This window comes from Symphodus melops (assembly GCF_947650265.1).
Source record: "Symphodus melops genome assembly, chromosome: 13".
NCBI classification, from domain to species: domain Eukaryota; kingdom Metazoa; phylum Chordata; class Actinopteri; order Labriformes; family Labridae; genus Symphodus; species Symphodus melops.
In genome coordinates this window covers 7675575-7692291 of record NC_136703.1, presented here as the reverse complement: position 1 = coordinate 7692291, position 16717 = coordinate 7675575, and the positions used below count along the sequence as shown (strand labels likewise).

The following is a 16717-nucleotide window of genomic DNA, read 5'->3' as shown; positions in this document are numbered from 1 at the left end:
TATATATATATATATATATATATATATATATATATATATATATAACAATCAATATTTTTTTACTGGTTTAACAAAGGTTAGAATAAAAATATTTAAATATTAAAAGAATAGCATTGACAAAGCAGAATGAATTAGATAAGTAGTTAAACACACAAAGTTGAGTTTAGTGTGAAATTCTACATTTTGTTTTGTTTTCGCTTAATCAAGCTGATCCACATATGCAGCAGAAGGATACATCCAAGGACTCATGTGAAATATTCTGAACCAGAATCTTCTTGATCTTCTTTTCTCCTGAAAGAAAAGAAGAAGACAACAGAACAGCATGATTAGTAAATACAAAGGAGTGTACACGCTGATAGCGCATGTCAAATGTACCATCCATATGACAAAGAAATCCATATGACAAAGAAATCATTTCCTTTAAAATCACTTACCCACTGCCACCTGGTGGAAGTCTATGAGGCTCTGTGCATTGTTGGATATAACCACCAGAGGGGGCTGTATAGCAGGACACTGCAGCTTCAAGTACAGAGTATTCAATGGACTGTGGAGATAATAAACATTACAGTTCAATCCACATACATATTAATTATATAATATACACATGTATTTTAAGGTCTCCTCCCATTCGGACTTGCCCTGAAATCAGGAAACATAATTATAAGCCTTCTCTCAGTCCCCAAAAGCAGATGTAGACAGGAAGAGCAAATCAATTGGTCCATTGTTCCAAGATAAGGAAGGAATCTACATTGACTCTACTGTATCCCAGACCTCTTCGTGTCAGCCAGGACAGTCCTACAACGTCCTTCAGCTTCTCTGAGTGAATCTCCTCTACACCTGGCATGCTGCCACTTATGAGCTTCAGCTACCTCAGCAACATTTGCCAAGGCTATAGGTAAGGTTTCCCCTGGACCATCCAACTCTGCCTCTACATCAAAACATGAGCTGGTTGAATTCACAATTACCACTAAGTGTTCCTTTCTCTGGCCAATGATATAACCCCTTCATGTCGGCACAGCTCCTCCTTTTGTTGAAAACAGCCTGAGCCAAACTTTACTTGTCCTTCCTGAGCTGTCCAACAGTTTGCCAGAACTTCCTTGAGGCCAACATATTAGTGCCTACCCAAACTCCTTCCATAACTGGGATTTCACTTCCCCTGAATTACCACTCTGCTGCTTCCAGAGACAAGATAAAACCAAACTTTGGGAAAAGAAAGACCTGTGGGCAACACTCTCTTTGCAATACAGCCTTTGATTATACATTATTAAATTTTTTATACAAATCCCAAACTTGGTTTCTACCAATATTGAAATTGGTTGTAAAAAGTATTGGTGGTCTGTACAAAACCATGGTTAAAAATGAATATACTTCATAATAAGGTGCTGTAACAGAACAATACGTATAACAGATGGACACACACTGTATGTTTTCAATGAGAAGAACTTTAGGAACTCTGTAGGGTCCATTAAAGTCCCAAAGATGAAGCACAGAGTTACGAGATGACAGGACAAACAGTTATGCTGAACAGAGATCTAAAAGAAGCTGAATCATTATCACCTGCATGTCTGCTGAGCCTCAACATCGTTCTCTGATGGCTCTTCATCATACACAGAGCAGGGGACAGTGTACTCTCTGTAGCGCTGGGTGAAGGAGCAGAGCAGGGAGAGCCTGGCCTTTTCATACAGCTGTGACCTTGAAAGAATAAAAACAATAAATAAAGAAATCACACTTTTTTTTTAGATCATACACTCTTTGTTTTGATATTTGCACGTTAAAAAAGACTGAGATACTGATACTGGAATCATTTGGAGATTAGAACAGGGAGAATGAACAAGCAGAAGTTTTGTTTGTTTAGTTTTGATTGATCTCAGACTTCTTTTTGTACTTTCTTATGAAGATTTTAATTCAAATATTAAAAATGTTTAACACAAATTATACATTCTATTTTTGCAGGATTACTGTTGAATAATTCGTTTTTAGATTATTTATTAGCATTATTGGCATTTCAAATGTATTTTGTGGTACAAAACAATTTAAAAGATTAAGATTGAGGACATGGAATAGTTGAGGTTTGTAGGGGGAAAAAAAACAACAACAAAAAAAACCTCTTACCCTTGCTGGACCTCAGCAGTATGTGGTGGCTCTGCGGTTTGGTCAGTCGTCGGTCCGTCTGATGTCCTGTTGTTGTTTAGACTCACAGATGTCTTTTCTGTAGCGATTTCCACTGGATCCTTTTTAGTGGTACAACACACGTCTGAATACTATAGGCTATAAACCATGCGAAGACAACAAACATCTTATCATCTCAACAAACTCCACCAAGAAAACAAACAAACTGTCAGTGCTAGTTGTGTCTGGCCAATCGCAAGCAGCAAAGGAGCAGCCAAACATTCTGATCTCTCTTTCAATGATTTACTACTTGAGTAGACGGCGCTCCCCCAACCTTGAGCACTTGCTTTGTTGCTACACTATGTAGTGAAAGGTCAATAAAGAAAAGAAGCATTTTTGAGTGCCTTTTCATTTGGCTCCAAATGTTACAATGTTTAAAAATGAGATTAGAAGCATAAATGAAAGTGTCAATGAGGCCCAGTTGAGAGATGAGCAACAATGGCATCGGTGAGGCAGCTGCAGACACTGAATAAGAGCATACGGTTAGATAAGAGATGCAAGTACAGCATGCTTGTGAAATGCTTAAGGTCTGGATGCAGCAAAAGGTCAGCATATGTAGTGTGCACATTAAAACACAAAATAAGCCCACTTTGGAAAAACATTTGTGGCAGCAGGCTGTGCGCATTTTCGTACTTGCGGTTCAGTGTGACTGTTCTCCTCACACTCGTTTTCAGGGAGAGGCCTCAGTCGGTGGAGGAGTCGCAACGCCTCCTTTTTGATCTCCTGGTCTCGCAGCCTGGGACTAAATGTGACCTGGATTGGTTGTTTCTAGGTCAGAGAAGACATTATACTTATCAGGATAATAATAATAATAATAATAATTATGATAATAATAATTTTGATAATAATAATAATAATAATAAGAAGAAGAAGAAGAAGAAGAAGAAGAAGAAGAAGAAGAAGAAGAAGAAGAAGAAGAAGAAGAAGAAGAAGAAGAAGAAGAAGAAGAAGAAGAAGAAGAAGAAGAAGAAGAAGAAGAAGAAGAAGAAGACATTTTATTTGTAGAGCACTTAACATTTGAGAAACTCAAAGTGCTACAGAGAATAAACACAGAGTTGAAGGGTCAAGAAGCATCAGTTTAACAGGGGTTTGTAGTTTTTGGTTGGTTTACAGAAATGATTCAAATTGCTTCTCTTTCTCTTACTTTACTACTTCTGTAATCATAAACACAGCTGCGTATTATAACTATAAAATCGATTCCCTGTTTTTTTACTCATGAAATTGCAGCACAGGTAGTGTGACTAAAACAAAAAGTGTTCACTTCCATCATTTTTCCAGTAGGGGGCATTACTGCACTGTTAAAACGCTGTGGTGCCACTGACTGCATGTGTTCATGGTTATAAATATATTTGGTTGATTTTCCATCTGTTAGCTGTGTGATCATTATGAAAAATGTTTTCCATAATAAATTTCTGTTTTCTTTGATTTGGTTACAACAATGCAAGGTAAAAGATTCTGCTACAGACTATAATGTGTAAAAGCATGTGCATATGCTCACATGTACAATCATTTTAGCAGCCACTTAAACCAAAACTGCCATCTGAATGTGTGATGAACTTTGTGACAAAAGCAGATAACCATTTGAAATTGTAAACATAGACTTTTAATTAACATCTACAAATAGTCATGTTTTAGCCTGTTTTGAATGTTCCATAGATCTTTTTGAACATGCAAGCTGGGGTTCTGCTAACTAACCTCGCCAAACGATAGGCTTCCTGCTGAAGGAGTAATGCTGATGTCTGAGTCTTCTGGTAGGGCAAAGGAGAACATCTTGGGCGCCATGCGTGAAGAGATTGGTTGTTTTGACTGGTTATTCTTGGTTTTATGGTTGATCAGGTGGAGTACAGCGGTGGCGTGGCAACCTACTGCTGTAGCCCCAAATTTGACCAGCGAACAAGAAAGCTTCAATGGAGGGCAGAAACCGACTGCTCGGCAAGACAGGAGGAAATCTCTGATGACACAGAAGTGTTTTAATTGCAGACTCAAATCCCATGGTATCAAATCCATTGTAAAGACTAAAGGATCCATAACACATTCAATTTACAAAACAAATTCAAGATTGAAAAAAAGTTACCTGTTAATTCCAGATTTGCAGCAGAGTTTAAATGTGTATGCTTTGGCATTTTTTGCATTAAAAATGAGAAATATTTCCATCGTCTCTTGAGGGAGCAGAGTGCCAAAGCCGTCATTAGGCTGGACCTCAATAAACTGTCAAATTGAAAAAACATTATCATTGTTTGAATTTGAGAAATCTGCGGTTGTAATCTTTATAATTCCAGCAGCCATTATATGTGTGTAATCAAAGCTTCAATATGCAACATCATTGTATTAAAACACAGGTTGGAATAGCACATTTTTATCATTGCATATCACTATTTGAATGACTGTGTCTCTGATCTGTGCCTTTTTTTATTTATTTTTTTTATCAGATTTGAATCACACTACCAATCAGGGTTAGTTTGCAAACAAATAACTGATCACAGCAACTCTATGTTTGGTTGCTTAGCAACAGTCAGATCTATCCAATCTATCGTCATTTGCTTTTTTGTGTTATTTTTTTTTCTCCATAGTACTGTATACTATATCTTGTTAACTGCCACTTTAAATCTATATTGAATTTAAGCCTATCATCAACAAAAAAGGTGCTGTGTTTCTTAAAGTCCCATTTACATTAGAGGTTTATCTCTGGTTGTGCCTTCACATTTGCAGATATCTAAAACTCTTCGTTAATTACTATAAAGCTTATAGAACTGGAAAAAAAAATGTAGCACTACCAACTAAATCACACAAAAGTGTATTCCTCTTAAAGTACCTCAGGAACATCTAAGAAGCCAAAGTCCTGAGGCAGCAGGGAGAGGTTGGTAAGGTGAACACTGCTCTTGACTGACTGGTAAATGGAACTGTAGCCAAAGTCCACCTCAGGCCGGTCAAACTGCAAGTCTGATGACGTCACGATTGCTTGGATGGTGAAATGGACAGGCTTTGCCTGAATGCAAACACAAGAAGTATTTTAACTAGAAAACAGCAACATCACACTGAAATAGACCAGAGGAGATACGCAAAGGTTATTAAAGAAATACTGTATATCAGCCAGTTCAATACTGCTCACCAGGATTTCTTTTTAAAGATTTGGACAACAGTTAAAGCCAGTTTCATGTGTCTGTGTGAGTGTGTGTGTGCACATATGTGGACACACATGGTTTAGTGCCAGCAGCTTAGGGCCTGGGGCTAAGGTAACAGCTTTGGCGCTCCACAGGAACTCTTGGCCATGCCTTTGGCAACTCGTGATAGCTTTGCTCTTTTCTTCTTGTCCTTGTGGAGACAGGGGAATGATTGGGGGGTAGAGGATGGTGATGATTTTGCAGCCAACAAACTGGCAAAAATGCAGCAAAAATGTGTAAGCAGCTGCTACTTGTTTATTAATAAAAGCTGCTGCTGACAAGATGGAGGAACTCAGATAGTGTATGCAGTTTCTTTTTACACTTTACCTCAGCACTAATGCAAACAAGATTTATGCTACACAATCAAATCAATATGCATCAATATGTTATATTGTTGATAGCCCATAATAATTGTATAATAATGTGATATCATTATTGAGAGAAAAAAGCATGTGTATCTAGTTTATTAATTGGCATTATACACATGAACTATTTATAATTCTTACCTGATCCCCTTAAAATAAACGAAAACATAACATATCCTTTTGTTTTCACCTCCTTAGCTGAGCAGGTAGAGACATGTATCAAGCAACCAGCTGTGACCCAACATCTATGTTGCAAAATGGACCTGATCTTTGATTACGGGAACAGAAAGCTCACGAGATTTCGCTCTTCTCACCATGACACTCTGTACGTGCAAGTGCAAATAAACATGTCTTACACATGTGCGTGTATCTGTGTTTGTTATTGTTAAACATTATGTTGCACATGTACCGTGCATGGCATAAATGAAGGCCGTACTGATGTGATGTTCAGGGCATGAGACTGAAACAAACAACCAAACCACAAAAAGTAGTGATAGGGATGTACATATAATGTTCTATGTTATACAAATGCTTATAGTGAGCTTCAAACCTTTATGCCTGTCTCATTAGTACTCATGAAGTATCTGGACCTTGGGGGAGGAGATAATTTTAGCTTTTTATCAGCAAAATAGGTTACAACCTTCAGTGTCTCTGCTTGTGTAAGGGACAAAGTAGGACACAAGCAGAGAGAGAGAGAGAGAGAGAGAGAGAGAGAGAGACTGAGAGAAAGAAGTCATTCTCAGATTGCCTGTTAGAGGTGCGATGTTACGCTCTGTGACGCCTCACCTTCACTATGAATGTCACACAGGCATAATAGGGGACAAAGTAAGATGGCAGAGCCTGCAGGGGAGTACAGTGCAGTGTGTGTGTGCATGCCTCTATGTGTGTTTGTGTGTGTGTGTGTGTGTGTGTATCTGTAACGCCAATGTGAACTTACAAACTGGGACACCAATATAATGCTGTTAAAGAATCAATGTGAAAGTTCAAAGATCATATGATGGCACAGCTTTGTTACAGTGCTGTTGTGAAATTGCACCATAAGTATGTAGGAGCTGTGTGTATGTATTTACTGGAGGTATATGTGTGTATGCTTGATTGTTTTTATGATTTTAATACAAATCAAACCTGGCCAGCTACTTGCACTGTCATTGGAACCTCGAGGACTCCTGTATCTCTGTCATAAAACTTCTTGGCATCTTCTGCTAAGGAGCATCTATGAGGGAGAAAAAAAGGAAAAACACTTTTGATGTGGAACAGTCTTATGATGTATGGTTCAGTATTAAATCATATTCCCAAATATAGACAACAGAACAACAGAATGTTTTTCAGTAAATTAGAAGCAAGCGGAAAAAAGATTCCAACCCTCAAGAACCATCACTTAAGTTTAACTCACAACCAAAGAGTCAGCACACAAGAGAGTGTAGAAGTGAAATGCAGAGTGCGCCTCCACACTGCTGCAGGTTGTAGCTATGGTGATGGTAGACGTAAGTATGATTCAAAGAGGCCCTGATGTCACAGGCTTATGTAAAACTCCAGTCCCTTGATATAACATATATAAACTTGAGCATGTTTGTATTATCATGTAAACAGTGGTCAAATACCTAAAGCAGTTCTGGGGCTCACATCCAACCCGCACTTCTTGCTATCTTCTTCTATCGTCATCCTTTTCTTTTCCTCATGCGTCTTCTTCCTCTCTTCTGCTCTCTCTGTGTTTCCCTTCAAGGGTCTAAATGCTTTCTGAAGGCTTAAGCGGTAGTGCTTTAAATGTGAGTGTTTTAAGGCGATGAAGTTGTCAGTGTGTTTTTCATAGTGCTAAAGCCAAGTCTGGCTATAAACAGATCTGTCATTTTCAGGTTTCGAGGAGAGGTTTGTTTTCTATTTCCCAGGCTTCATTGCTGCACACAGCTGGTGTAAACATATGGAGCCCGAAAAGTGACACTGAATGTCTTGACATTTATCTTTTTTTTAACCACAATGTTTTTGGTCACTGTTTTGGCATGTGGAGGATGGTTTATGGGAAAGAGGCGAGGAGAACATGATTTCGGGGTATACACTGATGTCTATTTCCCACTGGACCATGCGCTCTCAGCTGGATGGAGTGTTAAAACATTCTGCAACATGGCTGTGTTCATCAAGAGAAACCACCAGGAGCAAACAGATAGATATGTGCCTTAAAAAAGTATGTTTGGATTCAACAGAGAATCCTACAATGTACTTAAGACATAGTGGCTGTTGTTATGTGGCCACACTTAGGGTTCACTGACATTTCTATGCACCTGATTTCAAAGTCTGGGGAAGTAGCCTGAAGTGAAACAAAACAACATGGCATGTAGTCAGGGTTTAGGGATCCAGTTTTTTCACCAAACTTTTAGTAAACAAAAGTCATAGGTGTTTCTAGCCACAGGGTTTTAACAGATTCAGGATTCTTTTCGATGCCCAAGAAAATATTTTCAGGTTTGAAATTCAGTGTCACTGTTCCATCATTTCATTGAGGAAGTCGTCCAAAAAAAAAAAGTTGTCTTCCAGCCTATAGCAATGAGCACAGAGGGTTGCACTTTTGTTCAGGCTGTAAATAGAATCACTGCTGGAGAGTCACTCTTGAATTAGCTTGGCAGGGCAGAGTGGAAAGGCTTAGTGGGATGTCGACAGGCCCATATGCTCGAGAGAAATTTGAGGCTGGAAGGACTTTTCAAATTTATCAGTGTACCCAACTAGATTCAAGTCTGTGTTTGTTGTATCCAGATTATTCAAAGCGAAATCCAAAAGCAATTTGCCCCCTTTAACTCTGCAATGAAATGTGTGTTACTGTCCCCCCCCCAAAAAAAAACCAAAAAAAAAGATATAGTACATATCACTAAAATACTATTAAAACAGCTGGGTTTATGATAAATCCATCCATGAACCATATACTAACATTTTTTTCTCATGTATGGATTAAACTTACAACACCAATAAAAAGTGTTTATGCAAAGGATTATGAAACGGATTAAGAGTTTTTTGGATTTTTTACTTTGAGCACTGGGCAAAAATACAGTAAATTACTGCAAAAAGAACTTAAAGCATCATGTTCATCCGTATGTTATTTCTTGTTTCGTTTCTTACAACACAGTTAACAATTTAATTTCCTGATACTGGAGTTAGCACAGAACCACCGGGAAAAATACAGTGTAATCTCTTTTCTGTAATCTGTAGTAAACCATCCCTCTAATCTCCCTTTTATCAACTCCATGGATGGAGTACTCAGACTCATTCTCCAGGAATATATATTTTTTAATCAACTGGCTATACTCTACTGAAGCATCTGTGATGGAGAGAGGCACATGGGAAAAATGCTCAGTATTTTTACACCCAATTTTTTTCGGGCTGTCACATACAGTTCACAACATGACTAGGATGTTAAAATCACATATTATGCAGAATTCACTTTACCGTGTATTTCCAGCACTAATATGTGTCCCTAGTTTGTCTACAAGAATAACCAATGAATTCACACAGTCATTACACAGAACTATCCAAAAACAGACAAAATAGCATCCACTTGGACTTAGAAGAGTCCAAGTTGAATGAATGTTATAATAATATATAAAATAATACTACAAGAATATAATATATGAAAAATACTTTATAGCTTGCTACATTTTTCTGTGATGTAGCTGTAGTGTAGGCTTAGTTTAATGTAGACTGACTAATAGCATAGCTGATTACATTTTAGTTTGGCCCTAAAATCATTTCAAAACCTGAAAAAAAAACAAAAAAACATAATTTGCTATAACTAAATGGTAGCACTTGAGCTTCCACACAACCTTTTCAGTCTTTTCAGTTTGTTTCATGTTTGTTTGCACTGGTGGAAGAAAGGACTTGCAAATAACAACTCTGTGGGTATAGGATCAAGACAAGTATCATGGCTAGCGGGACTCAATTAAAATAATTAGGCAAGATTTACACAACCTTTAGGCTGTTACAGATTATCTTCAAAAAATAATTCTGTACGTTTGATCAGTACTCAATTTGAACTGTTTTAAGCAACAGCAGCGTCTGTATCAAGTGTAAATAAATAACCCCCTTAATATAAAAAAGAAATGAGCTCACATGAACAGTTTGATAAAGTTAGATGAATACTAACTCCCCTCTCTTCACTTAGGAGGATATCAGGATTAATTAGAGTTTATTGAATGCAAATGAGCAACATTCCTCTCGGCAAAACAGGATTAAAATGATCTGAGCCCTCGGCTGTGATATTGTAAAGAGAGGGATTAGGTGATGCAGGGAACAATGCTCTGTATATGCAAATGACACATGTGGGTTGGATGACAAATAAAAGCGGAGGAAGACAGGAAGAGAGGGATGAGGCAAAGGAAAGACGGTGGAGGATGTGGGCAGGTTGAGCACCCTCCTTCAGAGAAGGAAGGAAGGCTGTTGCTCACCCTCTGTCAGAAGCCAAGATGAGAAAAGGCAAGAAGCAGACACCTGTGTAAAGAATGAAAACTATGAGTCATTTAAGAATCCTGATTTAACCATGCATGTGTGTGTGTGTGTGTGTGTGTGTGTGTGTGTGTGTGTGTGTGTGTGTGTGTGTGTGTGTGTGTGTGTGTGTAAAAAGAATGACAAAATACTGTTTAAAGTGCTTCTAATGAGGATTTACAAATCAAGTCAGAGGCTCTGGATAGAATTAATTGATAATGCACCAATTTGCTTTTGTGGTCCTACATTATCCATTTAAGTTTCATTTCATATTGCAACCAGCATCTTTATTCAGATGACCGTGCATGAAGATGTTCCTCCCAGTGAGAGGACACAGCTGACTCAAACTGAGTCTCCTGGATTAAGGGTTCAGAGGATAATGAGCCAGCCTCCGCCCAACGCCAGAGAGGATAAAACGAGTCCAATGTGCTGTTCCAGTGCTCCTTCTTCCTCATCCAGAGACCGTTTTTCACAGTTTTTTTTAAGGTTCCAATCCTCAAAGATATACGCTTAACTTCAATGACAAAATACAGACCCAACTGAAATGACTTCAAAACTTTTGTTGAGTCGACTGTGCTCAGGAAAGGTCAGTTAACAGTATCTTAAAGGACGGGTTGGTCATTTTCTCCAGACACACTTTTTTTAAATTTTGGTTGAAATTGTCTTTAGGTCCTAACAGAACTTAATAACTCATGTGCTCTGAAAAAGAAACAAGGAAAATCTGTCATCTGAAGAAGTTGTAAGTCTGTAAAAGGTTGTACCAATGTCTGCACTTGGTACACGTTTTATGAACCAATCATGCCTCCCTCTTTCCCTGCTCGTTCTCTACCCCATGCACTAACGAGTCCACAGTGAAAGCATGGCCAACGGCGCTATAGTGCATGTAAGTGAGGGGTGTGGCTTTTAAGAGAGCACAGATGGGAGGGGGTGGGTGAAGACGGAGCACAGAGCACAGGGAATGCTTCATTCAAAAACATGCTAGTTTTCAAGAAATGACCAACCCTGCCTTTAATTCTGGGTGAAAACTGTAGTAGATTAGGGTTAAGGTGAAAGACGTCCATCTCTTTAACCTTTCTATATCAGGACGCCACCAGTTTGAACATGAAACTTTAACAAATTGAAATGTGGAGGAGAGGAAGCAAGAGGCCTTCTTCAGAGTTAAATAATCTCTGAATTTGAGATGTTTGTCAGTCCATTTTTCATCTTCTCCAGAACAGGTTGAATAAAATCCAAGCCATCCAAAGTTATTTTTAGAAGGAGAGAGTGTCATTTCGAGAGAAGTCACCTCACATGGCCTCTTACATAATGCAGATCATGACGAGGTTCAAAGAGACACGGCAAATGTTCTACATTAAGCCTATGTTAAGACAGTAAAGCCTGTTTTAGAGAGAGGTTCAGCATAATCCCTTATATACCGTATAAAAAAAGGCTACATTTAGTGCTCCAGTCAGGTATGGTGTATTTTGCATTCCACAAGTGACAGGTCACAAAGTTTAGCTGCCACTCTGATATGTTGTTTGAAGACTACAGCACTTTGTTTTTTTACAATGAGGACAGTGCAGCTCACACATTATCCCTGCGTATGAAAAAATGCAACACAAAATCATCATACATTTGTAAGGGTTGTAATCTTTAGTAAAACCCTCCGCTCCTCCTCCTCTATCATGACTTTAAAGCAATACTTCATCACATCTGTGTTTTATGGACGACTTGACACTTGCAGGAGTTAGGTGTAAGATTGAACTTTTTAGATTTTTGCAGGTGTGGACCAACACTATAAATCTAAAAAAATCATCATCTTTTGTACAGCGGGCGTGGCTCTCACTGTAAAACAGGGAAGGTTGCGGCCGTAAATCGGGATAAAAAATATTCTCTTTCAAAGGGTTGTTTTCCTTCTAATCACACTAAAATTGTAGTATTGACCAGTCTTGATTTAAAATCAAGAGTGAATGATTTAAAGTACTCCAAAGCTCAGTGAAACAGCAAATGTTAGCAGAGTGTTAACTGCACCATAAATTAGAAGTTAGGTTTAAGCTAGAATATACACACAGCTGGTGCAACCCAGTACAGATCGCTAGATTTTAGAGCTTATACTTTTGTTTCCTTTGAGAAGAAGTTGACAGATGCATCACTTTACCATTACAAAACCGGCTACTGACCACTTCTCTTGGCCTTAGACTTAACATCCTTGCAAGCTAGCAGCTACATCACTAGTTCACTCTCAGCCAAAGAAACGATCCGCTCAGTAAGAAATGTAAAACACTTCAGATAAACTGAGCTGTGTGCACACATCAAGACTTACTCAACACATTTGTAAATGTGTATACAACTGTACCAACAAACTACCAAGGGACTACAGATGGAAATTAGCCTAAAGCTACAATCTGGCATATTCACACGTTTTATGTTCATTAATGTGTCCTTGTTTTTTAAATAAATAAATACATATCTGTTCAATGTCTCCAAACATGAAACACATTTATTCATCTACAAAAATTCTTCTTCTTACAAGTCTGTTTGGTGATTTGTTTCACGCACTAAAGCAAGAAATAACCATGAAAATACTAAACCTGGAAAAAAGTGGGCATGTGGGACTTTTACTCGTTCATTGTTCCATGAGTTGGTTATCTGATTTTAATCTAGAAACTGGCTGAGCTTCGTGTTGAGGGGGAGTCATGGGAATCGCAGAGTTAAGTGACTTAGTATTGTTATCTTTTACTTTACTACTCCTGAGTTTTGACGAATACATCTTAACAATATAGAACATTTAAATTCACTTACTTTGCTTTTCGTGAGGAGTGTGCTGAAGTTGGCAGGACAGATGTATACAATTGGGGAGATTAAATTAAAACCTCTTGAATAAAAAGGCCGACACAGACACAATGTCATACTAAATGATGAAGGGAAACAGCAATTCGTTCATCAGTCAACGACAAACACTTATTTTAGTGGTCTATTTCAAGATCCCAGCATTTAATTTAGCTGGTTCATTGTTGTTCATTAACAACCCCAGTGTTGTCAATGTGAGCACAGAGAACTGGGTCTGGTGTCTAAGGTTACATAAGCGGAATAAGGGCCAGCTTCTAAGCAGCGTTGAGGGGTAGATGCATAGAGAGAGAGATGAGTTTGAGAATAACAAGGACAGGCAGAATTGATGGGGAAGAGAAACAGGAGCGAGAGATAGAGGAGTGCAGAGACTGAGAGAACCAAAGAGAGAGGAGTATGTTAAGCACAGAGGTGAGAGGCCAAAGAAAATAGAAGTATGTGTAAGAGAGTGGGAGTAGACAGCACAGAAGTGAACGAGAGAGACCGAGAGAAAAAGTGTAAAAATCGAGGGAGTAGGGAGGGGGTGGTGGCTCCGGCCGTGTTTGTGATTGTGAACACTGCACCATCTCAGCAGCAGCAGAAGAGTAAAGCTTTACCCTAATCCTGGTATTAAAACCTCTGCTGATTCACTAAAGGAGATTACTGACATGTCCCCACCCTCCCCTTTCTGCCCTCCTGCTGAACACTGACCAATGCATGCCCCTAACTTAGTTTGATGAAAATGTTCTCCTCTTGTAATTGTTTTGCAATCAATATCATCTCATCGATACATAAAGCTGCTGGAGTACACAGGGGAGAAAAGGGAGGTTGGGCAGAAGAATATTTGCGCCCACGCTGCGGTATTTACATACTGCACGCCTCTTATATTTGCCCTGAGGTCTCTTTTCCGTTCTCCTGGCATTAAAGCTACATTTCAGTTCATCTACACAGAGCCTGAATAGCTGTAGAAACAATGACCAAGTCCTTCAGAGCCATTAGAAACTATTATGAATACGGTAAGAGCATACCTGCAGTAAGTTGAAGCAGAAAGTTGATAGGTCAGAGATTATTGCTAAATTTATCTCTGAAGTAAGATAAAAAGCTATCACATAGATCTGTTACTTTGGTCGCTCAGAGGGCGCTCTTCATCAAAATTGGAAGGCATGTGTGCCACTAACCCTGTGCAAATAACACAAAATGAAAATATCTTATTCACAAATTACACCACCATAAGACTGAGCGTGCTGCAGTGTACACGTCGCATCTGTGCCCTGCTTCTGCTTCATTCTAAAATGTGCCTTTTTCATTGCAAATCAGAGCCTCAATTATTCCTTTTCCTTCAAAGTGAACCCGGGGCTGACTCAGAGCTGGTTCGACTAATGAACCGTTTACCTTTCCATCGACCAAGGTCGCAAAAGAGTCACGTCATTACATCACTGCATATGTCAATTTAACAACCTGTACAAATGATGTGAAGTTATGGTAAAAAAAAACTCTGCTTTGAGTTTTTGACATCTGCCCAAAAGTATTTATACAAGATGTCAGGCTCAAACTTTGTAAAAATGCTCAATTACTCATCCTCTTCACCTCCTCTCTCCTACTCCTACCTCCTCTGCTCTCCTTCAACTCCACCTCCTCCTCTTTTTCTATTCCTCCTTTTCTGTCCACTCTCTCCTTTCTTCTCCTCCTGTCAACTCCTCTCTTCGCCCCCTCTGCCCTCCTCCACCTGCTCCACTATCTCATCTTTCTCTCTCCTCCCATCTCCACCTGCCCCCCACCACCCTTCTATCTCCTCCTCCTCCTTTATCTCCATTTCTCACATATTTTACTACTGTTTCTACTTCCTCTTCTTTTTTCTCTACTGTTTCACATTTAACATATTCAGCTGTGTTCTACAATGCATTTCAGCTGTCAGCATCCCCACACATTTTCTGCTAGTAAATGCAATTTGTCTTGTGTTAACCAAAACTTTTATCATGAGCAGGGATTTTAACTCGCCAGCTGTTCCTGCTCTGTAGCCTAATAAAATATCACAACAGAGGGACCTGATGCTCTGCCAGGAGTCGCACTGGAGACTGTAGGAGCTCACACTTCTTCAGACTCTTCATCATATATACTTTAAACCAATAACAAACCGCTTTCAGTCATCAGCCCCATCCCCTTTAGAATCATCTAGAACAAAGTGGAAGAGACCCGTTCCACTTTTAAGAGCAGGCATAAGCTTATAGTTAGTGCTGACTCATGCTTGGAACAGCTCCTAGTCAGATGTGATTGCCTCAGAGCGTTGGGGGAAAACTTCCTTTAAACATAGTTTTAGGGTAAATGTTAACCTTTACGATTTATGATCAATGTGGCCGTTTTTTCTAGATCACATCAACAGTGGTGAGAGTCAGCTGGGTATTAACATATTTTAACATTATGTCCGCCGGTGTCACAATGCCTCCACTTTTCTCCTGTTACTTTTTCGAATTCATTCTTCATTTTTCTTTGTTTAACTTTCATTGATTCATTTACTGACAGGCTTAATGCATGCAACGCCGAGCAAGGCAACAACCTTAAAGTGCTGTCAGGTGGGGCTCATTCTGGGCAAGGGCTTTGGTTTACATTTGTGAGCCCTCAAGAGCCCCCCTGCTGGTCTGGGGTGGGCCCCACGCAGTCGCCTGCCTTGACTGTTGTCAAGCATTGCATTTGCACATCAAGTAATCATAACCATAATCATGATACGAAACATTAACAAATAAACTCAAAAGCTCGTCCTGGTGTAATAATGTATTGGAGTTGTGAGTTTTCTTGAACCAGGTTCTTCTGTATGCAGTTCATCCAATCTTTAGCAGGTTTAGTTCAGTTGGAAAACCGTAGGTTTGCCTTTTTTTCTGCATAGACTTATGTACGTCTTCTTTGGAGTGAAGGATTTGCATCTTCATATAATGTCGATAGAATCTTAACAAGCTTAAAGCCTAAAAAAAGATTAAAGACGCTCTATTTATTCAATTATCATAGTGTCCTGTGTTTGTCCTTCCTTACCTCGGCTGGAACTTGAGTAGGGCATTAAAGCTTGATTGAGCCTGGATGAAGGACATCCTTGGAAGGACCTCCATGTGTTGTTTCATTTCTGAACACACCTCAAAGGTCAGCTTTAGAGCTGTGCTGGATCTGTCACGTGAAAGACAGAAATTCATTAGCATGATGCTGAAACACAAAGAGTATTTCCTAGAATGGAGATAATAAAGGATGATCTGAAGTGCGGGAAAAGTGATGGAATTAATGCTTTCCAGGTACAGATTGCAGATAAGTGCATTTCCCTTTAAGGACAGGAAGCGTTAAGTCCCTTTGTGATCCTATAGTGACATAACTACCAGTGGAAAAAAAAACTGTCATGATATCCTGCCTTTTCAACATTTGCCAGTTCAGTTCAAACAATAAGAGGACAACATCTCTGGTTAAATCAACATGAACTGTCTTTACAGGGTTTAACTCGCCTTGATTTGTGACACACTCTGATCACTTCACGCTGTTTTAAATGTGACACGATACATTGCCATCAATGCTGAACCTTCTTCAGCAACTTTGGGGGATTTCCAAAGTTTAATAAATGAATTCCTCCAAGTTACACTGACAACTGTGACTGCACATCTATATCAACGATGCTGTTTTGAAACCTTTTTCTCATTGCCAGCAGTCATGGGATTGGATGATATATAATGTTGTTAATTGTAGATGTGTTCATTTGTTCTTGAGGAAGTTGATCAAAAAAGA

The 16717-nt window shown here is 39.0% G+C and overlaps 1 protein-coding gene across 1 annotated transcript in view; it reads right to left on the bottom strand.

Moving 5' to 3' along the window:
* The window catches only part of cfap74 (cilia and flagella associated protein 74), a 46851-nt gene that overhangs the window by 6996 nt on the left and 23138 nt on the right, over positions 1-16717 (bottom strand). Inside the window, exons 22-31 of the mRNA XM_079360032.1 lie at positions 15986-16114; positions 6821-6908; positions 4982-5155; positions 4244-4377; positions 3865-4120; positions 2746-2937; positions 2113-2261; positions 1558-1692; positions 435-544; positions 217-291 (exon numbers count right to left, since the gene is read on the bottom strand). Of these exons, the coding sequence (XP_079216158.1) occupies positions 217-291; positions 435-544; positions 1558-1692; positions 2113-2261; positions 2746-2937; positions 3865-4120; positions 4244-4377; positions 4982-5155; positions 6821-6908; positions 15986-16114 (1442 nt within the window). The remainder of the gene's footprint in view (positions 1-216; positions 292-434; positions 545-1557; positions 1693-2112; positions 2262-2745; positions 2938-3864; positions 4121-4243; positions 4378-4981; positions 5156-6820; positions 6909-15985; positions 16115-16717) is intronic.